This window comes from Melanerpes formicivorus, unplaced genomic scaffold, assembly GCF_026170545.1.
Source record: "Melanerpes formicivorus ecotype bairdi unplaced genomic scaffold, bMelFor1.0.p_v2 SCAF_6, whole genome shotgun sequence".
NCBI lineage: Eukaryota > Metazoa > Chordata > Aves > Piciformes > Picidae > Melanerpes > Melanerpes formicivorus.
In genome coordinates, this window is record NW_027142358.1 from 18,253,552 (window position 1) to 18,268,175 (window position 14,624).

At 39.4% G+C, this 14,624-nt stretch overlaps 1 protein-coding gene across 1 annotated transcript in view; it reads left to right on the plus strand.

Annotated features, from left to right (window-relative positions):
• TSPAN14 (tetraspanin 14) overlaps positions 1-14,624 on the plus strand; it is a 41,739-nt gene that overhangs the window by 21,919 nt on the left and 5,196 nt on the right. The window contains exons 3-8 of the mRNA XM_068139977.1: positions 3,633-3,683; positions 8,070-8,216; positions 9,078-9,248; positions 11,925-12,050; positions 13,659-13,703; positions 14,183-14,302. Of these exons, the coding sequence (XP_067996078.1) occupies positions 3,633-3,683; positions 8,070-8,216; positions 9,078-9,248; positions 11,925-12,050; positions 13,659-13,703; positions 14,183-14,302 (660 nt within the window). The remainder of the gene's footprint in view (positions 1-3,632; positions 3,684-8,069; positions 8,217-9,077; positions 9,249-11,924; positions 12,051-13,658; positions 13,704-14,182; positions 14,303-14,624) is intronic.

Sequence of the window (14,624 nt, forward strand, 5' to 3'; positions counted from 1 at the left end):
CCAGCAAAAGATTTTTTTGGGTTTGCCCCTCAGCCAGGGCATGGCTATTTCAGTGAAGGGAAGCATGTGTTCTCTGACAAAGCCTCTTAGGTTGCATGTGAGCTCACTGTATCTCAATTGAATTGAGAAGAGAGGGTAAAATAGCTTTTAGCTGCTGTCATCTTGATTTATTTTCTAATGTTCTGTAGCTTTGTGTGTGGCTCGTAAGGGTTTCTGGAGAAAAATGTAAATAAAACTTTTCACTCATGCTATAGAAGATGAGGTGGCTTTGCCCTGAACATCATGAAGGGCATAAATTCTATTAAGATCTGCAAAAGAATTCTGAGCTCATTTTTTAAATGTAAGAGAAGACCCAGGCTATCACAAGATTTTCTTGCCTTTTGTAGTTTGTTTTTCAGGATCATCTAAACCAGCAAGACTGTGCTAGGAAGAGGAAAGAATCCACCACCTGGTGGTTTCCTGATCCTGAGAGGAAAAAAATCTGGGAAGATGCAAGGGTAGGAAGAAAGGGCTGTAGGCTGCTGATAGGATTATCAAGACAATGGAAAAAGTGTTCTCCGTAAGAGTAACATTTTGTGTTTACAAAAGCTGAGCGCAGTTGTAATGCATTCCCACTGCTTCTAAACAGACCTTGATTCAGGCTGGCCCCAAATCAGTTTGTGTGAAAGGATTGTATTGCAAGAATTATGTTTAGCTGCAACCTAGATCAGAGAAACAACTTAGACTTTTTCTCTCATCTAATCGGATTCTTCTAATAGCATAATCAAAGGAATTCAGTGTGGCTGGGAACAGATAATGCTTAGGCTAAGAGTGGTCTTGTGCACGGTGTCCGTGAATTGGCATCAGAGTTGTATGGCTTAGTGCAATATGTTAACAATGTGGATTTTTCAGTTCTAAAGCAGAAAATGCACCAGGTTCTGGTTACTAGATTTAGTTTCCTGTTCAAAGGGATGCAGTTGAGCTGCTTTGTCTGTTTTCATCTAACCATTTATGCAATATATGGCATAAATGTGACTGCGTGACTGAAGTTTCTACTTCTTACATGTCTTCCAAATTCTGTTCAGAGGTGAATTTCAAAATGCCTCTCTTGCAAGTAGCTGGCTTGCTCACCCTTACCCTGGTAACACCTTCTCTTAGCACGTCTGCTTCTGAGCTGCCTGTTCTGTCAGTCATGTGGCCAGTTAGTTCAGTGAGCTGACGAAGCCTAAAGCTTCTTTCAATTCAGGCTGGGATGATCAGTTCCCTGATGTACTTTATAGCAATCACTTGAGTACTTCTGTGCAAGAGTGGTAAATAGAGGGTATTTTCAGAGAATGGCAGAATGCATTAAGCTGGAAGGACCCTCATTTCATCTTGTTTAATCCCCCTGCAGTGAGCAGGGATGTATCTTGAATGTCTCCAAGAGTGCGGCAGCAACCATATCTCTGGGCAACCTGTTCTGGGATTTTATCACTCTCATTGTAAAGAACTTCCACCTTATATCCCATTTAAATCTACCCTGCTTCAGCTTAAAACCATTGCCCCTTGCCTTACTGCGACAAGCCCATTTAAACAGTCCTTCCCCAGCCTTCCTGTAGGTTGTCTTCAGGTATTGAAATCCTTGGAGCTGCCTTTTCTCCAGCCCCAACTCTTACAGCCTGTTCTTGTAGGGGATATGTTTAATCCTCTGTGGCTGCCTTCTGGACCTGCTGGATCAGGTCCATGTCATTCTTGTGTTGGGGGGGGGCAGAGCTGGACACAGTGCTCCAGGTGATGTCTTACCAGAGCAACATAGGCAGAATTGCCTCTCCCAATCTCTTGGGTGTACTTTATTAGAATAAACCTTTATTAGAATAAACCAAACCAGGTTGGAAGAGACCTTCAAGATCATCGTGTCCAACCCATCAACCAATCCAACCCACCCAAACAGCTAACCCATGGCACCAAGCACCCCGTCAAGTCTCCTTCTGAACACCTTCAATGACAGCGACTCCACCACCTCCCCGGGCAACCCATTCCATAGCGCAATCACTCTTTCTGTATAGAACTTCTTCCTAACATCCAACCTGAACCTCCCCTGGCGCAGCTTGAGACTGTGTCCTCTTGTTCTGGTACTGGGTGCCTGGGAGAAGAGACCATCATCAGCCTGTCTACAACCTCCCTTCAGGTAGTTGTAGAGAGTGATAAGGTCACCCCTAAGTCTCCTCTTCTCCAGGCTAAGCAGCCCCAGCTCCCTCAGCCTCTCCTCATAGGGCTTGTGTGCATCTTTTGATGCAGCCCAGGATGTGATTTGCCTTCTGGGCTACAGGTGCCCGTTGCTTACTCATGTCCAGCTTCACGTCCACCAATACCTTTTCTGCAGGGCTGCTGAATTTTCCTGATGTCCAATCTAAGCAGCATCTCTTGGAAGAACTTGAGGATGTTTCCTCTTGTCCTATAGGTTGCTGCTTGGGGGAAGAGACCAACACCCACCTCATTACAACCTCCTTTCAGGTAGTTGTAGAGAGCAATAAGGTCTCCCCACAGTTTCCTTTTCTCTACACTAAACAATCCCAGTTCTTTCAGCCACTTCTCATAAGACTTGTGACCTGCCCTGACAGGAAGGCTTCATGGGAGGCTCTTGAGTGATACCTAAGGATTGAGGCAAGGCAAACTGACAGTGAAATGGCTAGAATGGTTTGCAATTTGTTAATTACAAGTTTATGATGAAAGTGAATTGCACACACTGGTTCTTGAGACAGGCAAGGTGATTGCCTAGCATGTGCCAGAGAGAGTTAGAGTATGAGATAAGAGGAGAGAAGAATCAGCACTCTGGGTTCCAGCAACATACAATGTGCTTGATGACCTGGTGGTGGGTTACACTGGCATAACAGGATAGAATACTGTTTTAAATTATGGGGGGTAGCTGCCCTCAGTTTGTAGGGAAGTAATTTTAGTTTGATTATTGAAGTTGGGTATTGTAGACAAGCTGCCTGAGAATGGGAATGAAAGACTAGAACAAGAATAGAACAATGCTTCATTTAAATGACTGTAATTCAGAAATATTCACTATGTAATCATATGAACTGGTGAAGGATTTGTATGTTGTCAGTGTTAGATTTGTTGCTTGTTGAACGTAAGCGGATGAATCATTACTTCATCTTAATTCAGAAGGGCTTAAACAATGTAAGGATTCAGAAAACTGTATTTAATTAGAGAAGAGGGTAACACAGAGACTGAGAAGTTAGGAAGAGTCAAACATGGCTGTTGGCTGAAAGTGGAGCTATAAAAAATTACAAAACAGGGAATAAACTCAAAATTGATTATTCTGTAGACTCCATTAGTGTGCAGGCCAAAGGTTTAGTGCAAGTGCTTGGAAGAAGGGTAACTCCCACTTGCAGGCTATTGTGGAATCATAAGTTCAATAGTATGCTTCTTGAGAATTTGTGAATAATAAAATTGAAGTACATTAAAAAAGTAACTTATAAAATGCAAGAATATTGTGGAGTGAGAACACTAAATCCTTCTTGCAAGAGTTAACCTTGTGGGCAGGAATGTCCCATTACTACTGTCTGAGACTACAGACTATTTGTTTCACTTGAACAGCAGTGCTACTGGCTAAGTGTTTTGAGACTGTGTTGACTAATATACCTTCTTTTTTCTTTTTGCTTTAGCTAGCTGGAGTGGCATTCCTTGCAGCTGGTCTATGGGCATGGAGTGAAAAGGTAAGGGTAGAAATTACTGGTCTAACTTTGACTTCCCTCTCCTGCCAGCAAAGGTTACATGTAGCATCTGAGCTCAAGTCCATGTTGAAGTGATCTAACCTGAGTTTATTTGAGTCTTCGTTCTTGTCCTTGATGAAGTGTTAACCTATGGCCCTTGATGTTTAGACCTTTGTGGTAAACTTGTAAGAGCAGGATGGTAGGTAGATTTTAATCTTTGAGTAGCCTTTATGAACTGGGTCATCTTTGAGAGCATGTTTTCAAAAATACTTCTCTACTCACCTCTTCATTAAAAATAAGCATTTGGGAGGAATGTAAAATACAGTTCTACATTAAAAAAAACAGTATGTGTCTTTGGAAACATTTTTCTCAAATATTTCAGTCTTTAGGCCATCTGGTGAGGGGCCTGGAGCACAAGGCCTATGAGGTGTGGCTGAGGGGGCTGGGGTGGTTTAGCCTAGAGAAGGAGGCACATGGGAGACCTTATTGCTGTCTACAACTACCTGAAGGGAGGTTGTAGCCAGGTGGGTGTTGGTCTCTTCTCTCAGGCAACCAGCAAGAGGACGCAGTCTGCAACTGTGCAGGGGGAAGTTTAGGCTTGATCTTAGAAGTTCTTCACAGAAAGTGATTGCCCATTGGAATGGGCTACCCAGGGAGGTGGTGGGGTCAGCATCCCTGGAGGCCTTTAAGGAAAGACTGGATGAAGCGCTTAGTGATTAGTTAGGGTTGGGTGATCTGTTGGACTTGATGATCTTGGAGGTCGCTTCCAACTTGGTTGATTGTTGTCTTCCACTTTACTCTGTGGAATTGCTTAGGTTAATTGTGTCTCCATGTAGAGGAACAAACTTGGAGAACATGATCTAGCTGACTAACATTCTTCTTTTCAACAAAGGTTTATTTAAGCTGAAAACTTTCTCAGAGGAAGTGTGTGTGAGCATATACCTACAGAGTTCTCTTGCTACAAGAGAAAAGATGGTATGGGTATAGAAATTAATGATTCACCCTCTTGTTATGAATGTGGCTTTAATATGACTGCAAGCAGTAGGAAAAAGGGATAATAACAGACTTACTGATCCTTACCTTAATAATGGAGGACAGGTGCTCTCACTATTCAGTTATGCTGCTGAGTAGGATCACTTTAATTACCATCACAGTGGAACTGCTTCATTAATCAGAGTGCTTATACATAGCACCTCCCATAGAAAGCTTCTGGGATTTTCACTTCCAAAAAGTGGAAGAAGAGTTTTATGATAGCCTTAGTACTTGATCTCCTTTTCCCCCGCTATCTCTGTGCGCATTGTCACAACTTGGTCACTGGTATCATTGATACGTTGTAAGCAGCCTATCTCCACGCAAAAACACAGTTCCCTCCTATTCTGCTGTTAGGAAAGGGAGGGTGCTCTTTAGGGAGGGTGTTAAAAGTGTCTTGGATTTGCATTTGCCTTCTCCATGCTCAGATATGATCTGCTGTTCTGTAAAAAAGCACACAGTATCTGTGGTGTTGGGAATGACTGCCTCATAACTAGCTCCATTTACCAAATGGACTTGATGGTACACCGTACACCAAAGTTACTAAAAGGCAAAACAGACTCTCTTTCTTAAAGCTTTTCTGAGCTATTTCTGCTCTTTGTCTTGTCTTGCACAGAAGTGCTTCAAAGCTTTTCCTGTGGCTTTGATCTTCTGAATGGCTCATGAAATCTGTAAATTATTTTTCATGGCTGTTCTGTGCTGTGCGCAGTCTTTCATACTAGTGCTGTTTTTTAGCCATAGCGCCTCTATGGATCTGTTTGTTTTTCTGATAAACATCTTGGTGAACAATAGATGGGAAGTAAGAGAAAAACACAGCAGAAGCAGTGCTTCAGTGGTAAACCCAAAGATAAACTACAGGTGGTGGAAGAGTTTTGAACATCCTGTCTCTTAGTGCAACATGAAGTAAATATAGTCCTTATAACTTAGATTTTTTTTCCTTTTTCCAGTAGGACTGTCCTTCAGATTAATTCTTAAGCAGTTTTGGTGGTGTTTAGGTAAAAATGTTGGAAATACTATATGTGAAAATGTTAGTCATCCTGGTTTGCATTCTTTTTTGAGTCAAATCCAGTCCTTTTTTTTTTTTATCTGGTGTATTTGACTGGCTTATCTTATGGTTTTATAATTGGTTTTTGTAGTTCTGAGCAATCATGTAGAAGTTAAATTGCATAAAGTTTTAAAAGTCACTAAGGAATATTGCAGAAATCACCAAGACAAAGTGAATTATGAACTATTAATAGAAGCAGGGTGAATGACACTCAGCCCTCTGGTTGGGAAAGCAGTGCTTATCAGTAAAACAACTTTAATAATGACACAAGGGAAGATCTGGGAAGGTAGAGACTGGTCAGCTTAACTTCTTTTCAGCAAGTTAATGGCTAATAATAAATGGAGAGAGAGCAATTGGTTTACTTCAATGCAAAACTCTCATGTAGAGGGACTCCAAGAGCATGAAGAAATAGAATAGAATTAACCAGGTTAGAAAAGACCTTCGAGATCTTCAAGTCCAACTCATCACCCAATACCATCTAATCAACTAAACCATGGCACCAAGTGCCTCATCCAGTTTCTTCTGAAACACCTCCAGTGATGATGACTCCACCACCTTCCTGGGCAGCCCATTCCAATAACCAATCGCTCTCTATGTGTAGAACTTCTTGCTAACATCCAGCCTAAATGTCCCCTGGTGCAGCTTGAGACTGTCCTCTTGTTCTGTTGGTGGCTGCCTGGGAGAAGAGACCAACCCCCACCTGGATACAACCTCCCTTCAGGCGGTTGTAGAAAGCAAGGTGGTCTTCCCTGAGCCACCTCCAGGCTAAACAACCCTAGCTCTCTCAGCCTCTCCTCATAGGACTTGTGTTCCAAACCCCTCACCAGCTTTGTTGCCCTTCTCTGGATGGGTTAATAGGAACTGTATTAAAGTTACATAAAAATAATAATTAAAAAATGCAATTGCAAAATTTCCAATGCTGTATTTTGTAGATGCTATTTTGAGGTAAGTACTTAAATACAAAATGATAAAGAGATTTCCAAGATCCCCTCTTAGGATATATAAACTTTGCACTTAACTCTAGCACAAATACCTGAGTAGCAAGATGAAAATTTGCCTTCCTTTGGCAGAGTTAGACTACTTATATAAATGACTTTGTGGGGGTCTTTGATACCTTTTTCTTACAGTAAACATAGCTAGCTTCAGAATATACTTTATGAAGAATACAGTGAAGATGATTACAGGATATTGTACTGTATTTTTTATTTCTGTATTTTAAAGGGAAAGCATTTCCTTATTAAAATGATAAACAGACTCTTGCAGGGCCACCTGGACATCCCTACAAATTGTTCTCCACAGCTTTAAGTTTCATCTGTTTGTCTGTTCTGTCCTCTGTGTGTTGCATATTGTTCTTGCACACTACACGGGAAGCTCGTGTTAGACATATTTGATGGGATTTTAATGGTAGCTGGTGTATGAACTTACTTTCTTTAAAACCTAAATTAAAAATAAGGGCTTCTATTTACTGAACTTAGAAATTCTGTCCTAAGGTCTAGGCAACCAAGCTTAATAGGCAATATTGTTGTCAAGATAAGTGGTATGTCTGGATAGTTAACCTAACAGAAAATGCAGATAAACTTGGTAATTTGCAAGTATCTTATAGGGGATATACAGCTTCTTTTGTTGTAAGAATTTTATTTGGGTTGAAAGGGGAGTATATAGACTATAATTCTGTATTCTTGCAAGATTTGGAGGAACTTTCCTAAGACTATTCAGCATTGAAGGGATGTAACTGAAATGGTGAGAGGAAAAAGTCTTCCTTTGGAAACAAAACCAAAATTTTATTCCCCTCCCTTAAAATGACATCCATAACCTGTTCTGTCTCTCCCTTTCTGCCACCTAAATACTAAAATTTGGAAAATTTCATTTATTTATTTTTCTGAAACAGACTGTGAAAGGGAGTGCCATTCCAATTGATGCATTTCAAGATAATATAAAGCATTCATTCCTTTGCCTGTACCACTGAATATTTATTTAGTTCCATATTGAGCTTTTGGCACCATCTTGTGGAAGCCTGTTAGGCAAATACATCTAGGAGAATGTCATCTGAGAAGTTCACTGCAGTGGATTTACTTATTAAAAGCATTACTAGCTGTAACTTTGCATTAGTACTTCCTCTGCAAGGGTGAATAAAATTTGCGTTTGTCATTAACCATTTTCTAACAGGACAGCATGGGCTGCTGTTGGCAGGCTTAAGGGTTTGCAACCAATTCATTTGGAATGATGTTGAAATTATGAATGTCCAGAAGGAATGGTAAATGAAAAAAGATACTTAGAGCAGTCATGTTTTTCTGTTACACTGTTTTTTCTTTCAGGGTGTATTGTCTGATCTGACAAAGGTGACTGGTCTTCACGGTCTGGACCCAGTGGTGCTTGTCTTAGTGGTGGGAATAGTGATGTTTACTTTAGGATTTGCTGGTTGTGTTGGAGCATTGAGAGAGAATATCTGCCTTCTGAAATTTGTAAGTAACATCATTGGTATGAATGGCTTTTTATGTATGTGAAAGCTGGGACTGATGGGTAAAGAACTAGTAGCAAACCAAGGGAATTCATTTGTAGCATTTGCTATGTTACAGTGTATGTGGTAAATGTCACCCCCTGATGGGCCTTTTAAGTAATGGTATTAAAAGCAGTGTAGGTTCAAACTGTGTGTGTTTTCCTCTTTCTGCCTTTTTTACTTTCTGCTATACAGCAGTGTTGTTTACAGCATGTATACCAGAATCTAGCACTGTGTAGGTAATATCACAAAATATGATGGTCCGGAACATACTTAATCAGTTAGAAATTATTGGGAGGAGATAGTAGTGGCTTAGGGAGGACAAAATCCCTTAAACTTTTAAAGATTTGGTGGGCAAAACTTGGGAGTTTCAGTGACTGAAATGTTTATAATGAGGCTTCTTTGCTTTAGATCTGTAGATCTGGATAGAACAAAATAAAATCAAGCAAAAACCCAAAACCAACAACAAAAATAACCCCACAAACTGAAAACAACACAAGGAGTAACATCAAGACTACTTTAGCCCTGTGTTTTGTAAATTCTCATTTATTAGTATTTTTACTGCTGTGTGTAATAACTGTGTTATGGTTCTCATTTTGCTGCTGTGTTCAGGTGACCACAACAAAAAGGTAACTCTGCCTCTTGGGAGTTTCTGTGCATTGTTTTCTTGTTTAACAGGCTGTGTTCTCATGGTATCTGTGCCAAGGAAGAATTTCAGGATAGTTCTCTGTGCTCTAGTGCTGGAGTTGGCATAGGATAATGGAGTATGAATGGGTGCTTTCTAATTTGGGATGAGTTTTTTCTTTTTTTTTGTCTTTTTTTACAGTTCTGTGGAGCTATTGTGTTTATATTCCTGCTGGAGATGGCAGTGGCAGTCCTGGCTTTCCTGTTCCAGGATTGGGTGAGGGATAGAGTCAAGGAATTCTTTGAGAATAACATTAAGTCCTACCGAGATGATATTGATCTCCAGAACCTCATTGATTCGCTACAGAAAATTGTAAGTGTATATCCTGTCACTTTTTTTTTTTTTCATTCATTCTAGGGGAAGATGCAGATATGGAAGGTTTCCTTTTTTGTTAATTTACTGTATTTTGTAGCTAATAGTGGCATGCTACAGATGTGCTGGTTTGCTCTTTCTGCGTTGAATACATGAGGGACGCAAGATATTCGGAGGTACGGTACTGTTCTAACTGCAAATTTAGAATCTCTGCCAAGCATCCACCTGTTCTTGGCTTTCTTGACTTGTTTTCCAGTTCTGATCAGTGTTGCAGCAGTTCAAGTGAGAAGTAAGCAAGATAAAGAAGTTTTTTTTGAAGTTGTGCAAAAAGGAACTGGTAGTCTGCACTCTATTTTTAGGAGGCACCCCAGTCTTGTACACAGATGCATTGCAGTATTGTATCTTCCAAGATGAACCTCATCTTGAAGCAAAAGAGCATTTTTAACTGGGAAAACCTGTTCTCTAGCTAGGCAGTTGTCAAAGAAGGTTGAACCAGCTCCTGTGGTCCTGTTTGGTTATGTGAAAACAGTGATGTACGCCAGCAAATTACAAGGCCTAGTAAGGACCTGGAGGCTTTCCTTCAGTGAAATGAGTTTGTAATCGTGCCTCGGAAGTACCCAGTGAGGATAGCTCTTATGACTTTATTCATTTGTGTGTGGCTAAAAGGAGAGAAACAGTACACGTGAGTGCTTCATGAAGAGGTAAAATGTTTCTGTTGTATAATATTTTCCCCTTTATGAAAGAAGGTTGTTTTTTCATGTCTTCCATCTTCTAGAGGGTCTTGTTTAGAAATGTCCTCACAGCTCAGTTTGATGTAAAATCCCATTTTGCAGTGGATACCAGCTTGATTAGTTGTAAATTACCAGCAACTTCCCTGTCATGTTCATTCACTGTTGTGTGCGTTGATTATGGAAACATTCTTTGAGCTGCTTGGGTGGATTTCAGTGCAATTTTGCTTTAGGTTTGTGCTAAAGGAGCATTGTAAGGTAAGGATTCTCCTGACCACAACCAAAACCAATAATTATTTCAATGTTGTCAGCTCAGTTTTTGTTCCTTCTATTTATTTGGTTTCACTGTAGTCAACCACTCTTAATATGTTAATCTGATTTACAGTTGTTTTCCAGTTAAATACTTTTTGACGAAAAACAAAAGACTTAGCTCACTAAAAGGAGTTCACAACCCAGATTAACAAGATAGTAAACCTGAAAAAGGAAAGACCAGAAAAGTCTCTGAATTGTTCTGTTGATCCATTACTCACTGTCCTGAGAATGGAGGGGAAGTATGAAGTGTGTATTAACAAGTGTAGCTCTGCAAGGATTGAACAGTAAGGTGCAGCAGTGTGTTCAAGCACATCACTGAAGTCAGTCTTCTAAGGAGCCATGCATCTTAGACTGACTTGCTCTGTTCTCAGTGTATGCCTTGGGACCCAGGGAGTTTTTTGCAGGTATCTTCTTATTCTGTTTGATTTTATTACTACCAGGTCTGTAAATGACCTCATAGCCTGTACATTACTGATGTAGATGAACATGTTTAGTGTAGTTTGGTTGGGATTGTTATTGTTTGGATTTTAGTTTTGTCTTTTTTTTTTTTTTTTTTTGTGTGGTGGGGTCTTTTCTAGGTTTGTGTTTTGGGGTGGGTTTGTTTGTGGGTTTTTAGGTTGTTTTTGACAAAGATGTAGATGTCTGAGGGGAGGAAGGGCTAGAAAGATCAGATAAATGTCATTTACTTTTTTCACAGTAAATGCATAGGTGACTTGATACAGTTCTTTTATTTATAGTTTATTCTGACTATTCTGTGCAGCTCTGTTTAATATTTCTTTCAAAAACTATGTGTATGTACACATCTGTCACAACTTGATAACTTACGAATCTATCTACTGACTTCAAGTTTTGTGAAGACAGGCACTGAGTAGAAGAGATGCTAGAGATAATCCAAGAGGATGGAATTTCACTAGGCTTGTAGAAGATCCATGTGATGATACAACATTTCAAGTGTTCAAATTGTAGAGAAAGATTTGTGCCCTTAAGTATTGAGGCCAGTAAGTGCAAAGTGTAATTTAATAAGAGTTGCAGGAACTGAACAATCCTTGAAATGCTGAGATTTTCCCAACCTGTAATTATGTTACACTGTTTAGGTCAAGAAACTTGTGTGAAATACTTCTAGAGCTGACTGACCTTTGAGCTAGTAAGACTTTACCAGTTAATTCATTTAGATATGAAAACCTGCTCATTTAAAAGAAAGGAAGTGTATTCACAAATGTTTGGATCTACTTTTCAGAGTAAACAGGCAGAAGAAAACTTGTTGATTCATGAAGATTTAAGGATGGAGTCACAAATATAAAGAAACTTTTTTTAAGAGGTTTTCTGGATTTGGTTGACTTGGAAATAAGGGGTACGAGGCATTTATATAAACTTTGTTGCGCCATTTACAAATATACACTAATTGCATCTAGAAATTACATCTAAAGCCATAATGTTTATGGGTTTGCTTGTCCTGTTGACACCTGTTTCCAGAAGCAATATGCCAAACGCTGCAATATTCATTATATATTTTGAATTCTTTCAGCGCAGTCAAGGAGAAAGTGAAGGTGATGAATAGATACCATTCCAGAGAGTTCATTCAGTGGATAAACTGTCTCTGAAATACCCCTAATTACTGAGTGTTTTTCTGTTACAGAACCATTGCTGTGGTGCCCAAGGTCCAGAAGACTGGGACTTCAACATATACTTCAATTGTAGCAGTGAAAGCAAAAGTCGTGAGAAGTGTGGCGTTCCTTTTTCCTGTTGTATACCTGATCCTGCTGTAAGTTGTTTCCTGGCTTTGTTGTTCTCATGGTGCTGGAGAATTATGAAAAGAAGCATTTCCTGAATGAAGTGTGAGGACTAGGGCCCTAAAAGTTATCACAGTATATCAGAGGTTGGAAGGGACCTTTAAGAGATCAGTGGGTCCAACCTCCCTGCTAAAGCAGGATCACTTAGGGTCTTCTGCACAGGAATGCATCCAGGTGGATTTTGAAAGTCTCCAGAGGAGGAGTCTCCATAACCTCTCTGGTCAGCCTGTTCCAGTGCTCAGTCACCCTCACTGTAAAGAAATTTCTTCTCATGCTGAGGTGACATTTTCTGTTTTCAGGTTTGAACCCTTTGTTCCTTGTCTTACTACTGTGCACCACCACAAAGAGCTTGGCCCCATCCACTTGACATCCACCCCTCAGATATTATTTTTTTTTATTATTATTTTCCCCCCTGTGCATTATTTCCATGAATTCACAGCCTGTTTTATCTAGTTTGTGAGGACCTGAGAGCGCTAAGCAGAATTTGTCCCAGTTAAGACTGGTTTTGGCAAACTTTAGGTACTTATTGCTAAAATCTATTTACTAAGTGTTAGGAATCTGACTCTTCTGGTGGAAGCCCAAATATGGAGGTAGGACCTAGGGTGTAATGCTTTGAAATACTAGTGGGGCTATTTACATAGTTACAGCTCAAAATCAATCCAGCAATCCTAGTGCAGACCAGATAGCCACTGCTACATTACACTGAGGCTTTTCACTGTCTTGGAAATCAGCCAAGGAAGTCTTTGAGGGAAATATTCCTTGTTCAGAATATTACTTTTTTTTCTTCTTCAATTTGGAGCACTAAGATTCCACTGAATCTTTTTGGTTGCTATATTTAAGGAAGCATAAGTACATTAAAAAAAAAATTTATCTACTTGTAGTTCAATATAATGGGCAATGTAATTGTGTAAATTATATGTGAATTACGGAGTTATAATACATGTTTTTGTAAGTCTCGTACAGAGATAAATACTGTCATTGTGGTTGTGATCTGGAAGGTGTTCATTCCTACTTGGAATTTGAAACTGGAGTGTTTGGTGTTCAAGACTGTCTTGGAGCTGCGTTGTATGTGAGAGTTTGAAATACCAACTGAGTGGGCTCAAGTAGTTTATAGATGTTAATTGGCCCAATTGGGATAGCAAGTTGGATACCACTTCAAATGATGGAGTTGTAAGGTGTATTTTTCCATTGCAGGTATAAGTCAGTCAACTTGGTATCTCTCTCTTTTTTTTTTTTTTTTTTTTTAATTACTTGAGTGTTTAGGTGTTATGTGAAATAGCCTCAAACTGGCCTTGGAAATGTGGTGGTTTTACTTGTATGCTGGCAGTACAGTTGCTATACTTTGTGGAAAAAGTCCTTGCTAGTTGAAAGTCAAGCGACTGAAGAAGCTGGGATTTCTAGTTGGAAGATATTTTCCTGCTACTGTACACCTCTGCTTTGTCATTACTTTGTGTGTGTTCTGTTAGTGCTTTGCTTAATTGTCAGTCCTGATTTGTTTGTGGATCTAAAGGACAGAAATTTCCATTGAACAGATGTGAGTACAATTCAGTTGATTTGTGTTAAATATTTTTGCTTTGCAGCAAAAGGTGGTGAATACACAGTGTGGCTATGACATCAGAAAGAAGGTAAGTTGCTGTGATCATCTTGTTTATCTTGTTCTGTGCTTGCATAGGCAAAAAGTGGTGGAATTGCTGATAGGTGTCAGCTTAATTATAGGAAAAAACAGATTGTGCTACATCATATTGCAAGTAGAATGTGGTAAAGATTTTCCTTTGTTTAAACTTGTACTGCAGTAGGATGGAAAAAAAAATAGTGGGAGAGGTGTGTTTGAAGAAGGGGTAGGACATGCATTTCAAATGTACTTGTCAATTTTCAGTTTTAATAGCCTAAATTGTATTATCTGCTGATTCTAAAGTACTGTAGTAACAAGACTGTCAGGAGGATGCATCAGTGTCAGACCTGCCCTGATTTAATCTGGGCATATAAGTATTTCTGTGGTCTGAAAACATTATTGCATAGTTGACATGAATTTAGCTGTATCAGGTGATTCATCGTATAATAAACTTCAACAGAAAAATAATGTTTTCTTCCTTTTTACATTCAGAGCAAGAGTGAATGGGATGATCAGATTTTTGTCAAAGGATGTATTGTTGCTCTTGAAGCTTGGTTACCCAAAAATATCTACATTGTTGCAGGTGTCTTCATAGCTATCTCATTGCTACAGGTTGGTTTTTTGTTCCATTACTTTGAGAAATATTCCTGGTTTTCAGATACAGAATGGTTGGAAGATAAGGGTAGTTATAGGGAGAGGTGGATTACATTTAATTATAGGGCTGGGGACTTGCAGTGAAAATATCTGATACAAACTAATTTGGTTGTGCTGAAATTATGTTCCTCACAGAAGTGAAGGTCTTTATAAAAATCTGAAACAATTATATATTCACTATAGAATTATAGTGATGAATTACTGTTGTAATATGCTAATATAGAGTAATATGATACAATAATATTGCTTACAGCTCAAATGTGCCATGAAGCATGGAAGA